Raw genomic sequence first — 18,597 nt, 5'->3', positions numbered from 1 at the left:
TCAGTTTAACTCAAATCTGGAGTCAAAACAGTTTTGGACCGGAGTCAGTGCACCTGTTTAGAGGCGAGCGGGCTTGTATCTCCACCGCCTCCCTCTCCCTCCGTGATCACCTCCAGATGGCCTCGGAGGGAATATGCTGAGTCACTAAATACAGCCGCGCGCTGCCCTAAATATACATCCACGAACGCATTTGCATTCTCCCAGTGATCAGCTACAATAGCCTACACGTTGATAGCCTTCCCCCCGCTGTCCCATGCCGGTGGTGTGGGCCTGTGTACACCAACCTCAGGAGAGGCAGCACAGAGATGCCCGAACGTTATCCTGTCTCAACGTGTCCAAGAAGTAAGGGGAGTCTCCCAGAGCCTGCCCAGCCCTCCCCTCGTGCATCTCCTCCCTCCTCCGCCGGGGCGACAGACATCACCACTGGCCTATAGCACCGTGGCCGACCCCTCCTGTGCCCTGCCCACCCTAGCGGTCCCTCGCGAGCCCTGCCAATCCGCGGCCGGGTGTAAAGTAGGGCAAGCCGCTTCCTGGTTCTCAGAAAGGAGGAGCTGGAAGTTGGAGTGGGCCAGCGAAGTCAAACAGGGGGGGTAAACAGTCTGTGAGCCGGCGGTCTGCAGGGAGGCGGTAGAGAGAGTGGGATCAAAACGACCGACACAGCAGGGAAAGGGGTGTTTGGCTTGGGTAAATCTCCTCGTGTCCGCTCGGGTTGTCGAGGTCTCTGAAAGGGGACCCGCGCGCGCGTCGACCCCCGGCCGCGAGCCGTTTGAGGGGGAGACTCAGGGTGTGACGGAATAATTCAGGAAGTATTGGAGCCGGGCAGGTGGGAGGCGACGAGGAAATACAGGTGACACACCGGCATCCAGGTAACTATGCTTCCACACTGATATCTGATATTAAAACAGCGGTGTCACAAGCAGGCTCACCTTTTCAGTTAAATATATTGAACATCAGTGAGTGACACCGGAGTCTCGTCATCCCCCTCTGGGTTCTGATCAGGGTCACGAGAGGACTTACCACGTCATGGGTATTCGGTAACTCTCGGGTGACGCGTCGACTATTATTTCGCTTTCTCTGTTAGTTCGCGATATTGTTTCATGGGGAATGTTCTTACAGTATAAATGAGATAAAAGACGGCTGTTTATTTCAGAAAGACGTGCTTTGCCGATGCTCGTTGGTCACCTGGGGTGTCTGTAGCCAGGTGAGCGCGCGGGGTTGGCGAGGGCGGTTCTGGAGACTCGGATGCTAATTTTAGCCGCGAGTACCGGCTGACATCCAAACCCTCACCTGCTCTCACGCACACTCGCCGCCGATTGGCTTTCCATAGGTACATTCAGATGCCCCCCTGCCTAGCTTGCACCGTTTCTCTAACTTAGGTCCCCTGACAGTCAAAACAAAAAACCAAACCAGTTGCAAAACCAATGTCATATTTGATCTGAGTAGTCTGTTGTGGATTCGTTTTTTCATGCACAGTTGACGTATGGCTATAATGAAATTCTTGTTATACTAATGGGAGCTGGGAGTGCTTTTTGTCACACAAGTGGGCTTCGTAGGCTGGCTTTCTCCCGCACGGTTGCTGACTTGCCCCTCTGACAGACCGGCTTAACCAGCTCAACTGGCTTGGGTTTGGTCTCTCCTTGGCTGGGTTAAGGCTTGTTTGATTAAGGCCTCAGCCCACAGGAGCAGCCAGTGCACTTTATAATGCCGTGGTGCAGGTTCAGGCGTTCACCTTCACTACTCACCCTGGCTCTATAAGGGGCTCCAGGTTGTTAGACAGTGCAACTGAACTCACTGTTAATGACGCCGCCACGTTATCCTGCAATTGAAGCACCAGACCTCTTGGATATCCCAGTTTGTCCGTCTGACTGTTTATAAAATTGATTGTGTGTGTGTGTGTGTGTGTGTGTGTGTGTGTGTGTGTGTGTGTGTGTGTGTGTGTGTGTGTGTGTGTGTGTGTGTGTGTGTGTGTGTGTGTGTGTGTGTGTGTGTGCCTCTGTGTTTTATAGCACAGTTTTGCCCATACATAAGAGACTGCCTAATCCATTATACATCCGTCTCTATATGTCCTCAGCTGACCTTCTCCCTGCCAGCTCAGTTTCTTGTGGGTTAGGTAGCCCAGCCTCCTCTGCTTCAATACTTAATATCCAGCGCGTTCTCTCAGGGTACTATATGTATATTATTATAATGTGTTGTCGGGACAATGCTTGTACCCCTCAAAAGTACTAACTCATACAAACATACACACATCTAGACCATAAGACCTTCTCGTGTGTGTGTGTGTGTGTGTGTGTGTGTGTGCGTGTGCGTGCTAGGTGGAAGATAGCGTTTCCAGCATAGTTCTTTGTTTCATTGTTTGAATATCTCTACTGAACACCTCAAAGTGGGAGGTTCAGAACCCAGGGGTTCTTTCACTGTGTATAGACCTCACCACACACAGGCACGTTGCTACTATGCCCTCCGTCGTATCGTCACATCGCATCTACGATGTGTAAATGGACATATATAGACTAGATCTATCTTGGTTTCAGTTCAGTTCAGTCTTGCGTTCCCTTGAGGCGGTTTGGAGTTGGTTCGTTAAATAGGTATTGGCTTACATAATTTTGCTTCACTCCCCCAGGTGTGTTATCTCCCGACCTACCCTTGGTGACAAAGTGAAACGGGGGGAGGAAGAAGCTGGAAGCGGGAGGACATCCTTTTTCACACCAACCTTTCCCTGTGTTTATGGACTGCAGGTATGAATTACCGAAGGGGGGGTGTGTGTGTGTGTGTGTGTGTGTGTGTGTGTGTGTGTGTGTGTGTGTGTGTGTGTGTGTGTGTGTGTGTGTGTGTCTGTGTGTGTGTTTGTGGTAACTGCCGCTATTAATGTAGTCAGATCTGCAACACTGTTTTGCAAAACTTAACATGTGCACCTAACTAGAGATGGAGTGTGTGAGTACAATTGGTACACTTTCATCACACTTTCAGGTTGTATGAATTGGCTTCGCCCAAGTCTTAATGCTTTTTTAATCTATGGCGTTGCAGAAACTCGCCGATTTTCTGTCAGCTCGTCCATCTGTTGCCGTATGATGCGATGGGTGTGTTCCCGTGACAAATCATGTGATGAATCTGTTGAGTAGGACCGGTGACTGGAGTGTGTCTGTGAAGCAGTGATGGGGAAGGGAGAAGTGATATAGAGTGGTCTGTAAATCGGGAGGGAACACATTCACAGACCACACACATACACAAACACGCGCGCACACACACACACTGCAGGAAATGCATGCTTTAGGGCATGTGACCCTTTTATTTGAATTCCCCCAGTTCGCACAGCGTACGTGTTTCGGTTTCAAGCACAGTGGGCGTTGGGGGATGTGAGGGGATGCTAATCATGCCCTTGGTTCCCTCTGGTTGTGTAATGTGTTCAGGGTCTTTCTCCTATGTTTCCCTTATTGCCTAACACCTCACCACAAGCCGAAACCACTAAGCAGTCACTCACACTCTTGATCATCTCACACAACATCCTTGACTCTAACGTTGGACCTCATCTCATGTCCCAGAGATCTGACTCTTGCCATCGCACTCGTCTCTTTGTAAAATAATAAGCTCTTGCCACATAAAGTGAATGGAAAGTGAAGGCCCCACACTATGTTTTTTTTGCAACCAAGGTTGTTCTTTGAAAAGATTGTAAACCACTTGAAACACCCGTTGGCTGTAATTCCATGTAACAACGTAAAAGACCAAATGAAAATGAAGTAACCAACGCATTACATTTGGGGAGAGCGTATCTCTCCCTATCTAGTGTTGCCACACACTTGGAAAAGAACCATCTTTACAGTAATACTCTCCACGTGTGTCTCCATACGGGCCCTGATGATAGAGGAAAGGTTTACCCCTGAAGGTAGCTACAACCACTGGGTCCTCAGCCCCCCTCCCCCTCCACGATGACGGGTGTCAATAGAGGAAGTTATGCATCTTCCACTTCCTCTTTTCGGTCATGGGTTTCTCTACCATTAAGCTGCCCTACCTCCCTCCTCGACCACCAGCCTGCAGTCCCACGCCACCCGACCTCCCCCGAGCCCGACCGACCACAGCGATGGGTCACGACGCTTACAGTAAAGCTTGGCGGCCTGGTGATACAGAGAAAAAGGGAGTAATCATGAATCAGCGCTTTGCGAAACGACACAAGAGGTTCAGTTTCAATTGAAGTGGGAGTTTATCATAAATAGTACGGTGGAACCGACTTTCAGAGAATAGAGGAGGAAAAACTAAAACGTGTGTAAGACGGGTACACGCTGCACATCTCCTGTAGGGCCAAAAGGGGTTCCAGGATGTTGCATCATTGCCCCACATATAGAGATAATAAATAGCATTCATTAATCAGTTTTACAAATTTTCAATAGTGTATTTATTTGGAGATCGAAAACTGCACACCAAAGACCATGTGTGCCATCCCTCTCCAACCCCAACCTGAATCATATATGCAAATGTAACGACTGTTACCAAAACCATCTCTAATGCAAACTCTTCATGAACCATGAATCCACTCTGGGCCCATTATCAATGGCCACCATCAATGCATGTGTTCATCATTTGGTGATTTTGAATGATTTAGTCAGTAAGCTGGCCTTGAGTTCCTCCATCAGGCATTTACATCTAATCACATGTAAGACCTGTAATGGCCACTAATTGGCTGTGTACCCAGGGGCTTTCTCACACACGTTTCCACTATGTTCGGTCTCTCTTTAGGGTATTTTGTCTGTTCTGCTTTGTACTGTTATCAGCGCGTCTCGTGATCCCTATCGGCTGCTCTTCGCGTGGTCGTCGTGTCCCCGGCCGACGCAGGAACAGGAAGCTGATCAGGATCAGTTAGTTTTGCGACATTTTCATGTTGGTGTCTATCTATGTGAGCCAGAGAGATACTTTTGCAATACTAACCCTCCCTAAATGGCTGTCACACACACACACACACACACACACACACACACACACACACACACACACACACACACACACACACACACACACACACACACACACACACACACACACACACACACATTTCCGTGCCTGACAAAATGTCTTACCATTTTTCATTCTGATACTAAATATTAATATTATTACATTCTTAAAAAAATATTTTCCAATAATCACAAATATAACACCATTCATATTTACTAATATAAATCGCTCCACGTTATTTGCTTCATCCATCAGAGAGCCCATCTTCCTTCAGAGAGACCATCTTATTTAATAATCTGAATTGTGACATGCTTATAATATTAAAATCGTACTTATAATAATATTTTTCCTTTCCTTTCTATGTAATGTTTCAACAAGACAATGATAAAATACATTTTATTCAAGATGGTCTGTTGGTGCTTAATTGGTTTATGATATAAACTATTTTAAATGATACATTTCTTCCCTTTTAATCCATTTAACACTCCTTATTAAATAGAGAATTATGATTGAATCATGTTTCCAAAAAAAACAACGAGCAGATTTATTTTTTTCTGAACAATACACTTAAATTATATTTACAAAAATAAGTTGTAATCACTGTTGTTGTAGGGTTATATATTATAAGTGAGTAAATCGAACATGGAGGTAAAATATAAATAACAAATCGGACCTTATGGACAATAGTCATACAGACTTAACACACAGGTGTAGATAAGGGAATAGATACCAGCAGCATTATATGAATACATAAGCTATAATGGATCTAAAAATATCCATGGTATATCTAAAGATATACCATGGAGACATTTAGAAAGAGAGGGGAACATACCAGCTGACTAATCATTGCATTAACTGTAATATAAAGATGTATTAATACTTCCTGCATATGCAACTATTTATGGTCTTGAAAGCAAAGAGCCCATTAGACACTAACCGCCAAAAGCTTTTTCAGCTTTTATTCAGAAAAAAAGACTTCAAGAGAGTCGACAGAATATTAAAAATCAAATGTAGACCGCTGGGTAAGGATTTAGATGATGCCGTGCATTCACTGAGTTAAAACACCAGGACACGCGTGCTAATTGCCTCTCCAATTCTAATGTTAAAGGACGATCTGGTTTGTATCTGAACGGACCAACCAGTTGTTAAAGGAATCTATGCTGCTACTGTTGGCAATAACAGTTAAGTTTCCACTTTTGTAACCTAGAAGTTTATTCAATAGGATTTTAACTTTGGACCCTGAGCAGTTAAAAAAAGAAGTGTGTCTGTGTGTGTTCAAATTAAGATCTAACATATCGCCAGTGTATCGTTTCACAGAAACTAGAGCGTATCTATCTATCTGTGTGTATGCGTGTGTGTGTGTGTGTGTCTTTGACACACAGACCATAATGGGGGAAGAAACTGCTGACCAGATAAGGAGATCTAGAGCAATATGTGAAACAACTCTGTCAGCATGCCTTCTTGTGTGTGCGTTCTTTATCATGGTGAATCTCCCCTTTCAGTGGCGATAATGCTGGCTGCTACCACATTTCTCCTGACAACCCCCGCAAAAACTTCATACAAAACACCTGCACGGACTATTGCTGCTTCCTGTGTGTGTGTGTGTGTGTGTGTGTGTGTGTGTGTGTGTGTGTGTGTGTGTGTGTGTGTGTGTGTGTGTGTGTGTGTGTGTGTGTGTGTGTGTGTGTGTGTGTGTGTGTGTGTTCCTCTCACTCTGTTTTTGTTTTTCTGTGTCATCTTGTCACTGCCTCTCTTCCCCCCCCCTCCCCCCGTCTCTTTTATTTTTTTCCATCACTCACCCCTTCTTCTCCCTCGCCCCTGCTGTAACAAAACCCCCTCTGCTCTGGTTTCATGGCTCCTTGCTTACACAGATTGTTCGAGTACGGGACTAGATATTCCTGTCTTAACCCTCCCCTCCTGCTCTTATCAGTTCTTTGCATCTCGAGCCAGCCTGCCACCTACTCCCTCCTTCTCTAAACTCCCTCACTCCCTCGCCGCAATCTCCTGTACCCCCCCCACACCCCCCCACCTCCCTGTTCCCCCGCCCCCTCCTTTCTTTTCTGGGGTTTTCTAAGGAGGAGCAGGAGGAAACGGACATGCCCCCTGTTCCTTTTGTTGTCTCTCCTCTCCTCAAATCTTGCACCTTTTCTATTCTCCAGACTCTGATTTGTGTATCTTTGTTACTTCACACACTCCCCCTTTCTGTGTGAAAGGACAACAAATGTACGTGTGAGAAAGTGTTATCTCCAGCCAACCAAACTTAACTTGTTTTTGTGATATGTATATGTTGGTGTGCTCAGGAGTCCTGGACCCTATAGCGCAACATTTTATTTGTATGACTATTTCAAAGAATGAACCATTTTATTCTGTGTATCATACAGGGTTAATTATAATATAATCTATTTCCCAATCTTTTATTTGAGATTTCTATCCATGTAGTACTGACGTGCTACATCACTTTTTCTTTTGGTTTAAGCCTTTCATTTCAAAGTCCCCGGAGAGCATTTGGGTGAAGTTTGTTCCAACTGATGTATGAAACAAAGCATTTTTTTAGCAGGAGGGGAACGGGAGGGGTGCCTGTGTCTACATCCAAAATGTTTACGTTACCACACTCTGTAGGGGGCTGCCCACACTATGCATGGGGTCAACAGATTGATAGATAGCCCTGTGAGTCCACAGTGGCGTTGGGGTGACCGGGCGGTGGGTCAGGGGAAGGCCTGGAACGACCAGGCCTCCATTCTCCACCAGCGGAATGAATAATGTAACACACACACACACACACACACACACACACACACACACACACACACACACACACACACACACACACACACACACACACACACACACACACACCACTGCCCCAGTTTACCGTTGGACAGAGCAGGGCTTGGTTGCAGGAGCACAGTTTGGTAGAGAACATGCGCAGAAAACCCCCTGCCTGCCATTGTCTGTGTTGGGGAAGTGGCAGGAGGCAGCCATCGTAATGTCCACATTGTCAAGTTTGGCTTTTAACTAATTCAAATAGTAATTCAAATGTTGTACCCTAAATGTTCTTGTATCTTGTAGTAAAATGCAAATGTCTCGACCAGGGGGCCTGGTCGCAGAAGGTCCCCGGAGACGGGCTGCTGCTTTTTTTTTTTATCGCACGGCAAAGACAAATTATTCAAAGTCCTCCGCCGTCGTTTGTGTCTAGTCAGCATTCTGGTTTCTCCCCCTGACTGTGTGTGTGTGTGTGTGTGTGTGTGTGTGTGTGTGTGTGTGTGTGTGTGTGTCGTTGACGTCCTGCGCTTAAATGCTTCTACGCGGGGGCTGTTCTATATTGGGCTGAATGCAGCTTTGTGTTGTCAGTCGTGTGCACCCTCTCATCTAGCAACCCCCCCGCCCTCCACCAGAACTACCCCTCCATACTCTACCCCCCCCCAGCCCAGCCCATGCCCAATGTACCTCCTCAAGCAGGCTAGATGTATAGCGAGGTTGAGAGAATGTTAGAGGCTGGACCAGGCAAGCAGGGAGGAAGAGGAGGGCAGAGAGGAAGAGCAGCACAAGGACAAGAAATGGTACGGGGGTGGGTGACTCCTATTTTCCGACTCTTTAATAGCGTTTTTTTTTTTATTGTTGTTTTTGGCAGTGTTTAGGTTAAAGTGTAAGTGCAATGCGGTTGTGAATACACTTATGAAATAACCTATAGAGGCTTTGACTCCCAGAGTTTTTCCTATTGTGTGTGTGTGTGTGTGTGTGTGTGTGTGCGTGTGCGTGCATCCACAAATGACAGTTTGCTGAATTTTCAACTGGATATATTTGTAAGCTGTGCAAAATAAACCATTGCCTTTTGTTTCTAATGGAGACCATTATGTTACAATGCCAGGTCTTAATATTATCCATCAGAAAATAATGAAGGTATTGTTTTTCTTAAACAAGGTGGAAATTGAAAGACGTGGTTTATTTTCTATGTCTTTCCTTAGGAGGTCTAAGATTTAGATATTTCTTCTTAGTAAAATTTGGTTTGACCAATCAACATCCATGGACTCGCCCATGGGCACGGGAACACTAGCAAAGCTTACAAATGCTCCCACACTCTCTCAGAGTGACTTTGGAAAACGTCTGACATCAGATTTCAGCATTTGAAGAGCATTTCGCCCCTCGCTTGGCCACAGTTTTCAGGGAATAGTGTAGTCACATTTTCCCCCTCTCTCTGATATAATTGAGGAGGATTGGGAAAACTTAGTGTTTAACGGAAAGAAAAAAATCAAACCGTAAATTCACATACGAGCCTGTGTGTGTGTGTGTGTGCGCGGGAATTTCTTGGTGTCTGTTTGTGAAAGGAGAGTTTATAATTCCAGACTAAGAGACATGAGACAATGACACACATTGGAGACTGTATTATATTAACAGTATGGGCCTTTCACTTCACTGTGAACCAACATGTGGTAGAGGGCCAACGGAAAGTGCTATTTTGTGCCATTGAGAGCCGTGGTCTTGGTCAGGCAGGTGTGCGTATTTCTTTTTTCCGATACTTACTTTATGTCATCATGGATATCCAGAGAAGAATGGCAAGTAATAAAATTACTTAATAAATTGTTTCAGCAGTTGTTATAAATGTCCAGAGTATAAAGAAAATGTTCTTTTTTTATTATTTAGATATCAATTCACCATGTGGAGGAGACCATGTTATTTAACATATTGTGAGGCAATTTGTATATTATGGAGTAGAAGACGAACCATTTGCAACAAAGCATGGTTTGCTTACAGTTCACATACAAATATTAAATTCCCTTGCTGATGTCCAATCAACCTTGACATAACCAAGTACATGTTCATGATTACTTTAGTACATTTATATGAATAAGTGAACGTTGTATGTCATATAGTTGGTCATTTGGGGTTTGTTGGCAACTGGACCGGTTGAAGAAGGGCGGTAATATGGTAGCAAGGCATGTGAATCTAAGGGTGTGCCATTATTAAGTGACTCATTTCTGTAAAAGTGACAGGAATTTCTTTCTCTTCCAACACATCCCCTTTCTAAGGAATCTGCCTAAAATAACATTGTGTGTGTGTGTGTGTGTGTGTGTGTGTGTGTGTGTGTGTGTGTGTGTGTGTGTGTGTGTGTGTGTGTGTGTGTGTGTGTGTGTGTGTGTGTGTGTGTGTGTGTGTGTGTGTGTCAGATATTAATTTGGACGGCGGTGTGCTCATTCTCAGCCCCTGACTGTCTTTGTTCCCCCTTGTCTTCTCAAATGCTTTCCATACCTCCGCCTCTCAGTTGAAAATAACATTGTCTGAAGAATTTTTATGTGAATTGGTAATGTGTGTGCATAGTCTCACAAAAAACAGTGTCACTAAGTCCATTTAGGACATTGTAATACTGGATATTTGTCTGCAAATATGAAATCTGTGTTAATCATAATTGATGGGTTCATTATTTTTTTAAGTAAATTACTCTGTGATTGTCCAATTAACTGCAAAAGAACATTCAGAAACAAACTTCTAAACTCACAACTTCTAATCTACCCCCAATAGTTGAGTCATTTTGGTTCGATAGATGTATAAAGTTTGCTTATAACCTGGTTCAACTAAATGCAGGGTAGAATTTGACAATAGTGCAATAATATTGTTTGATGATTTTTTTTATTTGAGATTTCTATCCATGTAGTACTGATGTGCTACATCCTTTAATTTGCCCTCATTTCTTACCCAGCTGGAAGTCTGTTTCTGTAAATCATGAATCATGACCAAAATAAAATGTTGGTTCATACCTTGCTGTTCAAATATGATATATCGCAACTAGTGTGAGTATAGTCGTTCTGAAAGTATTGACTGTATTTTGCTGATGAACTGTATGATGATTAAGATCAGACATCACAATTTCAGTCTGTGAGTTATATAAGGATTTGTTTAGGATTGATTTGAGGATTGACTAACCACTTATTGTAGTGATCCTAACTTAATTTTCATACCTACTTAGCAGAGCAATGACTAAGGCCATTCAACATTCTCGGTTCATCTTTCACAGAGACTTTGTTGATGTTTCAGGCCGCAAATATGGTTCCCACAACACGCTTATGTAGCAGTACTCTCATGTATTAGAAAATAGCTTGGGTGACGGCGATTCCCCTTTACGCAAAAAGTGCAAAGACAGCTGCGGCTGACAGACCCCAGAGTCAAAGCCTGAAGCTGCTTCTGACCATGGCGGCCGGGAAAAGGTGAAAAGCCCAAGTTGAAAATGTATGCGAATATGTTTCCTAGTGTTGCAGCAAGAGGACTACAGAGAGTGATGGCATGGGCCACATTCAGCAGTTTGTCTTCAGTTTTATGGGACCGTGTCAATGAAAACGGGGACGGTAGGACCTTTGGAACATCTCAAACCAGAGGCCCGGGATGGTTCTAGAAAGTGACAACGGCTCAAACTGAATCATTTAACCGTCAATGATAACTGAACAGGGCACACACAAGGAAACAATGTTTTTTTTAAATCATTATTGGAAAGGGCGGGGTGCATGTACATATTACACATAGTAGAGGGAGACTAGCATCAGGAACACCACAGACGATGTGCGTGTGTGCGTGTGTACGTGTGTGCGTACGTGTGTGCGTGCGTGTGTGTGTGTGTGTGTGTGTGTGTTTAATAGGGTGTGTTTTGAAGCAGGTTAGTCAGGTGTGTGTGTTGTTGTTGCGCAGAGCTCTCTGAGCTAGGTTAAGACTATTATTGGATGGCCAGGGGGCTGCCGGTTGCTATGGTAGGGAAATAAAAGAGAAGGAGGAGGGTGTGTGTGTGTAGGGGGGGGGTCTGGAGAGGCTGTTGTTTGTGGAAAATCAGGTCCGCTCAGGTGTGTGTGGGAGACGTTGTCGAGCAGGTATAGAGAGGAGGTGAGCTGAGGACACCGGAGAACTATTAGCAGTCTAAGTATATGTATGATTCATGAAATATTTTCATGTCTTAGACCCCACTTCCTTGATAGAAAATGAGCAATAAGAACCAAGAACACATCGATAAAGCATATATAAGATGTTCACCCTAAGATTTACTTTAGGTGGGGGGGGGGGGGTTCTTGGAGGATTAATCAGTTCCTTGTTCTTGCAGCTGTTTTCTTTCCCTCCTGCATATTCTCACCCATGTTTTTTTTCCTTATGTTGTTTCTCGAATGCCCGTCCTTTGGACTCTTCTCAGCCATATAATCAAACGGCTAAACGTTCCTTATGTTACTAAACCAACCGATTTTTTTTGTTTTGTGTCGCTGCCTACATTACACACTAATTAAACACCAGTATTACAGTTACAGTACTGTCTTTGAAGAGAAGTAACACATAATTATTATTTCAGTCTTCTCTTTGAAAAATATGTACAGAACATTCTGTCAGTCTTTATTTTAATATATATATCTCTCCCTCGCCGCCATCTTGCATACTAAAACCGTCTTGCCCTCTCTTAGGGCAAAGCGGGTGGGAGGGATAATGGGTGGAGTGAGAGAGAGAGACGGAGAGAGAGGGCTAAGCCCATATTAGAAATGTGCTTAGCATGAAACTAGGACTCCCTGTGTTTGAGTCACGATGATGGACAATTATCTGTAAACCAACTGGCAAGTAAACGGTATAATAGCATTTCTGGCAGATTAACTGAAGGTGGCACTAGTTTCTATCAACCGGTTTAGCCAGAAAGCGGTTTGGTATTTATTCAAATATAAACAGGTTTTATATAGTGTGGGTATAATATATATTAGCAAGATATAATATATCTAGACATATATATATTTATTAAATATTATATATATAGTGTGTGTGTGTGTGTGTGTGTGTGTGTGTGTGTGTGTGTGTGTGTGTGTGTGTGTGTGTGTGTATGGATATATATATGTGTGTGTGTGTGTGTGTGTATATATATGTGTGTGTGTGTGTGTGTGTGTGTGTGTATATATATATGTGTATATATATATATATGTGTGTGTGTGTGTGTATATGTATGTATGTATGTGTATATATATGCTACAAAGTTGCAGTCATTATCAAGTTCTACTATAGTGTATATATATATGTGTATATATATATATGTGTATATATACTGTAGTAGAACTTGATAATGACTGCAACTTTGTAGCATTAATAATTTACAAAGCAGTGTCCCTACATGAATACTAATTAATAAGATAAATTCATAATCCGTAATAAATTATAAAGACGATAAGATAATTCATAAAGTCTAATTAATATTGATTATTTACTAATTTACTAATTTAATCACCATGTGTTAATTATGCTTTGCAAACACTTAATGGGACATGGCAAGATACGTATCTATTGATTTGTGTTCGCCTGTATAACTCTGATTTAGTGGTGCTTATTATCTGTGTTTGTAGACAAATTAAAATCTTGTTGTCTACATTTGTTAACAATAGGCGACTTATCTTTGGAAAGTAATTAAAAGTGTATTCCCTTCACATGGACAGGAGCTAGGCTACTGTAACTCTGAAAGTCAATGAAAGAGGCTAATAGAAAATAAAATGGCAACCAACAAAACACCCCTACTGTATGTGAAATTATTTATTTTAAATTAAACAACGTTTAAATATGGGTAAGACAGGCAAACTCCAATTAACAGATATCCGGCAGTGACCCTTAAATAATGCTGCAATTCATGATTAGTTCAGGGAGTTAGAAAGCATCAAAGTCCTGTGTGTGAGGACTCCCTATGCCTTACAACTTGTTCCTACTTTTAACTTTGTATAGTGCTTCAATGGTACTTGGTTTTTTAGTCCCTGTCTGCGTGTATTATGTCCATATTGAAAGTGTTATTTGACAATGTGTGTGACTGCTATTCACTATGTATGTACTTTTATTGAGTACATGCACTTTATTTGTACAGCATCCTTGGGTACCCTGAGAGGCACTTTTTAAAAGTCAAATGTATTATTATTACTACCTGCCTGCAGGTCGCCATGTCTCCAGGAGAGGACGGTCTGATCGGGATCCCCTTCCCAGAGCACAGCAACGAGCTGCTCTCGCGCCTCAACGACCAGAGGAGGGCGGGGCTGCTATGTGACCTCACGCTGACCTCCCGCGGGGAGCGCTACCCCACCCACCGCTCCGTCATGGCGGCCGTCAGTCTCTACTTCCGCCGGCTGTTTGGCGCCGAGGAGGGGGGAGGGCAGGGCGGGGACGCGGGGGGTGGCGGCGGGGGAGGCTTCAGCGTGTGCCAGTTGGACTGCGTGGCGCCCGACGCCCTGGACGCCCTGCTGGAGTTCGCCTACACGGCCACGCTGACCATCCGCAGCTCGGGCATGAGGGACGTGCTGCGGGCCGCCCAGCTGCTGGGCATCAAGTGTGTGGCCGACGCGTGCAGAGACATCCTGGGGGAGAAGGAGGAGGTGGTGGTGGAGGAGGAGGGGGAGGAGGGGGAGGACAGGGCCGACGAGGTGGAGAGGTACTTCAAAGCGGAGAAGGAGAGGAAGCTGTGGGTGCGAGAGATGGAGAAGGTCTCCAGGAGGAAAACGGACAGAAAGAAGGTGAAGAAGATCCGGCTGCAGAATTACACCCTCAAACCCCATCCTCCCACACCCCCGGTCTCGTACTCCTCCCCGCTGCACGACAGCATCCACTCGCTGCCCTCCAGTCGGCCTCACAGCCCGGAGCAGGAGGCCCCCGCCCCAAGGGCCAGGCAGAACGGGGACTACGCAGGCGTCCCAGAGCCCGAGAGGGCCACCGCGCTCAACGGCGGGCTGCACCGACCACAGGACCACCAGCGCGCTGTAGCCTACCCCCCCACCGCGCCACCTTCCAACGACAAGCTGTCGGAGAGCGAGGACCTCGGGGAGGACTCCGGCATGCGGGAAATGATGACCCCTTCCCTGCCTGCGTCCATGGAGGGAGGGGGGCTGCTGCCCGGGGCCGGAGGCGGGGGCAGGAAGAGGAAGTCCCAGACCCCGCAGCAGTGCCCCGTCTGTCAGAAGATCATCCACGGTGCTGGGAAGCTGCCCCGGCACATGAGGACACACACCGGGGAGAAGCCCTTCCAGTGCTCGGCCTGCGGAGTCCGCTTCACCCGGTACGCAAAGCCGCACACCTCACACAATGCACCAGACACTGTACAGTAGAAGGGCCTCACACAATGCACCAGACACTGTACAGTAGAAGGGCCTCACACAATGCACCAGACACTGTACAGTAGAAGGGCCTCACACAATGCACCAGACACTGTACAGTAGAAGGGTCTCGCACAATGCACCAGACACTGTACAGTAGAAGGGTCTCTCACAGTACACCAGACACTGTACAGTAAAAGGGTTTAATCCCATTCATCCGTTGAGAGAGTGCTCATGTCACTGAAGTCTAGAATAATCCTTGTAACAACGCATCGCATAATCACATCGTCACTTAAAATCACGTGCATGATTGATGTGTTGTGTGTGCTCTCGTGTCGTCCACGCCTCACTTCTCATTGTTCTTTGTACTTTCCTTTCTTCTCTCTCTCTCTCTCTCTCCGTCTGTCCTCCTCTCAACCAGGAATGATAAATTGAAGATCCACATGCGGAAGCACACAGGGGAGCGTCCTTACCCCTGCACCCACTGCCCCGCCCGCTTCCTGCACTCCTATGACCTCAAGAACCACCTGTCCCTCCACAGCGGGGCCCGCCCCTTCGAGTGCCCGCTCTGCCACAAGGCCTTCGCCCGCGAGGACCACCTGCAGCGCCACCGCAAGGGCCACAGCTGTCTGGAGCAGCGGCCCCGCCGGCCCCGCCGCATGCCCGGACACGCGGACCACCACCACCACGACAACGGCGACGTCGGCGGAGGAGAGGGAGGGGAGCAGGAGCCGTCCAGCCCCCTGGAGCCCCCGTCCCTGCAGGGCCACGCCTCGGTCTTCCACCCCCGCGGGCCACTGCTCCCGGGCGGGGAGGCAGAGCAGGAAAGGTATCTGGCCCTCCATGCACTGGCCCAGGGGCCTCACCGGCTGCAGGGCTTCCCGGAGGAGCTGCTCCTGCTGCGGGGCCAGGAGCTGAGGCGGGAGGCAGTGGGGGTCTACCCCAGAGGGGTCCACTCTCCTGCTGCTCAGCATGGATGGGGGGATGAGGACGAGGATGAAGAGGAAATGGTGGAAGAGGATGAGGACGGAGAGGAATAGGGTATTTTGTCTGTGTAGGCAGGGGTTATCAACACAATCTCACTCAGGTGACTGGACCTGCCTGTTAGAGCGCTTATTTGGAAACAAACCCCAGAGCAGATGTTTAATGAAAAGAAAAAAATGGAAAAAAAGTAAAACGGGTTTTCTGTGTTTTTTTTAATGTCTGCCTTCTGGCTCTTGGTATTTATGTTGTTCTGTCTTTTCCAAAAAATATATATATAATTTCAGTTTTTCGTTTATCGTTACATTTTCTATACTATAGATTTGATCAGTTTATTTCTGAGTGTGTGGCTATCAAAGCAATTTTGTCTATGCAAAATCAACAACTATAATTGATTTGATATAAATTGTAACGTATTGGTTCAGGTGGAATTCCATCTGCGTTTTTGTCCCCACTGACCTCTCGGGGCTATGAATGGAAATGCGGTGAGTCTTGCTTGGTGCGTGATTAGCAATAATATTTTGTACGTTTCCATGTCGAATATTGGATTTTTCTTTCCTTTTTACCGGGTGCTGATACCAAAGATTTTTTTTGGACTGGTTCCTAAATCTTAAGTTGACAAAAGAGAGAGACAGGGCGAGAGATGAGAGTAGTATAGCCAACGCAGAGTTCAAAAGACCTTCTCTTATTGTTCCGAACTCTTATGAAAGCCATTAAGAAAGAGCTGTTATATATAGATGTATTTCTATAGTTTCCTAAAGCTAATGCGTTATTTAGGGTGCCTGACCAAAAGAAAAAGACTTAGGTTTGTATCACTGAAAAGTGAATGATTAGAAATACATGGCTTCTTTCCATCAACTCTTGTATGTTGATAGCAATCTTTCCTGGATAAGAGGATGCGTGTCATCGAGTCTTCCAATGCACTCCACCATGTTTCCTAGTTTAAAAAAGAAATAATTTGGCGGCTCACTCCTTTACTGTATTTATTTATTTATTTATATTTATTATGACTCTTTAAGATCAGCGGGAGGCCTGGTCGAGGGTTGTAGATGGTGTTCCCAGCTTCCACGGTCCGCCGTACCGTCTGATTCTATTCTATTTAGTCTTACAACAAAAAATTTACTTTGTGCTTTTGGAAATTAGGTTTTTAAATTGTATTTTCATTTTTATTTTATTTTATTATTTGTCATCCTCCATATACCAAAATGTCCTTTTGGGGCTATGTGTCTTCTGCTGGCTATTCGTTCTCTCATGCATTTTGTTTGCACATTTAATCCCTGAAGCGATCCTGGAATGGAGCACATTCCATCTTCCTTGGGGATAGAGAAGGGACCTTAGGGCAAAGAGACAAGAGAAGTCCAGACAAAACGTATTCTTGTTGAGCTAGAGCACGTAGAGCAACCGTCACAACCTTGCTGTGTCCGACATCGTGAACTATACTTTGAATTCAACCAATGGAGGGAGAGCCATCGATTCTCGACTGTTCTCGTCGTTGAGGGCCACTGCCCAGCCTAATAAGCCAATAATGCTTATGTTTTCTTTTCGTTCCCCCCCCCCCGCCCCACCAAGATAACCAAGAGACCAGTGTCGATTCTATGATTTTGCATTATTATAATCAACATGTTTTTCTCATTTCTCCTTTAGACCCATGTAGCCAAACTCTGCTGTAGCAGTAGCGCTGTAAAAGGGCTTGTGTGCACTGCCCCCCCCCCCCCCCCCCCCCCCCCCCGCTCTGTAGACAAAGGCTACGTCCTGATTGATTTGCACTATGAGATTTGAGAAGCTTTTTGGGATATTCCATCATTTTCATTCCATTAAACACATGCACAAACGGTATGTTTAATATTATAAGAGACAAAGAAGATAAAATATCAATCCAGAAATTACTGAATATCAACAGCTTAGTGGTACAGAGCAATATTTAATATTGATTGTATATAGGGATGATGTTGCCTTGGATTTTGTTTGTGTTGTTACTATTCTCAGGTAATCTTGAGCACTGCACTAAGTGATCACACAAAATAAAATGGGAAGAAATTATTTTTGCGCTCTATTAACCTGCTTAAATAGGTAGGACCGATAGCCTCACACATTTTGTACGTTGTAGCCTACCGTCGGTGGTTTAAAAAACGAATGATCTGAGGAAATTGTGATGGAGGGACGATCCTCCCCGCCATACTACTTGTGATGGGGTCCTGTGGACGGAGACTGTCATACAAGCGTTGGAATCTGTGTGAATGAACGAGGGTTAACCAGATCCTCCAATGTGAAATGTGTTTTTCTATGTGAGCTATTTGTTTTCTTGGCTTCGGTGAAGGGAACGGGGTCTAGACTCCGCTATCAGGGATACCTTTTTTTTTGTTTTTCAGTTTTAGTTTTGAGCTTTTCAGAGATGTTCATTTTCCATAATGTTTCCGATAGTGTAAAGAAACAAATAAACAAATCTATATCTTCCCCTGGTGTATGGTGTGTTTTTTGGTGTAGGCCTATCCTATAGCAAGCATAAGCCTACCCTGGTCACGGCCTATTTTGCTTTAAACCATAATTTTACATAAAGCTTGTCAATAGTTCCAAAGGAATAAACCAAGATTTACGGAGATGTACTCTGAGC

General features: G+C 45.1%; 1 protein-coding gene across 1 annotated transcript; it reads left to right on the top strand.

Moving 5' to 3' along the window:
• The first annotated feature begins 430 nt into the window (after positions 1 to 430).
• zbtb7b (zinc finger and BTB domain containing 7B) lies at positions 431 to 18,440 on the top strand. Its single transcript, XM_030370513.1, has 4 exons — positions 431 to 866; positions 2,618 to 2,732; positions 13,857 to 14,968; positions 15,427 to 18,440. Exons 3-4 carry the CDS (start codon positions 13,863 to 13,865, stop codon positions 16,043 to 16,045), a joined length of 1,725 nt encoding a protein of 574 aa, XP_030226373.1. The 5' UTR covers positions 431 to 866; positions 2,618 to 2,732; positions 13,857 to 13,862; the 3' UTR covers positions 16,046 to 18,440.
• The last annotated feature ends 157 nt before the right edge of the window (positions 18,441 to 18,597 follow it).

The sequence above is a fragment of the Gadus morhua genome, chromosome 11, assembly GCF_902167405.1.
Source record: "Gadus morhua chromosome 11, gadMor3.0, whole genome shotgun sequence".
Classification (NCBI taxonomy): domain Eukaryota; kingdom Metazoa; phylum Chordata; class Actinopteri; order Gadiformes; family Gadidae; genus Gadus; species Gadus morhua.
The sequence above is the reverse complement of the archived record's forward strand: the minus strand, read 5'-3'. Positions and strand labels throughout refer to the sequence as shown.

Excerpts from the sequence above, each read along its gene's own strand:
- zbtb7b (XM_030370513.1), top strand. The coding sequence starts at position 13,863 with ATGTCTCCAGGAGAGGACGGTCTGATCGGGATCCCCTTCCCAGAGCAC. Across the intron at positions 14,969-15,426 it reads TGCGGAGTCCGCTTCACCCG|GAATGATAAATTGAAGATCC; the intron begins GTACGCAAAGCC and ends CCTCTCAACCAG.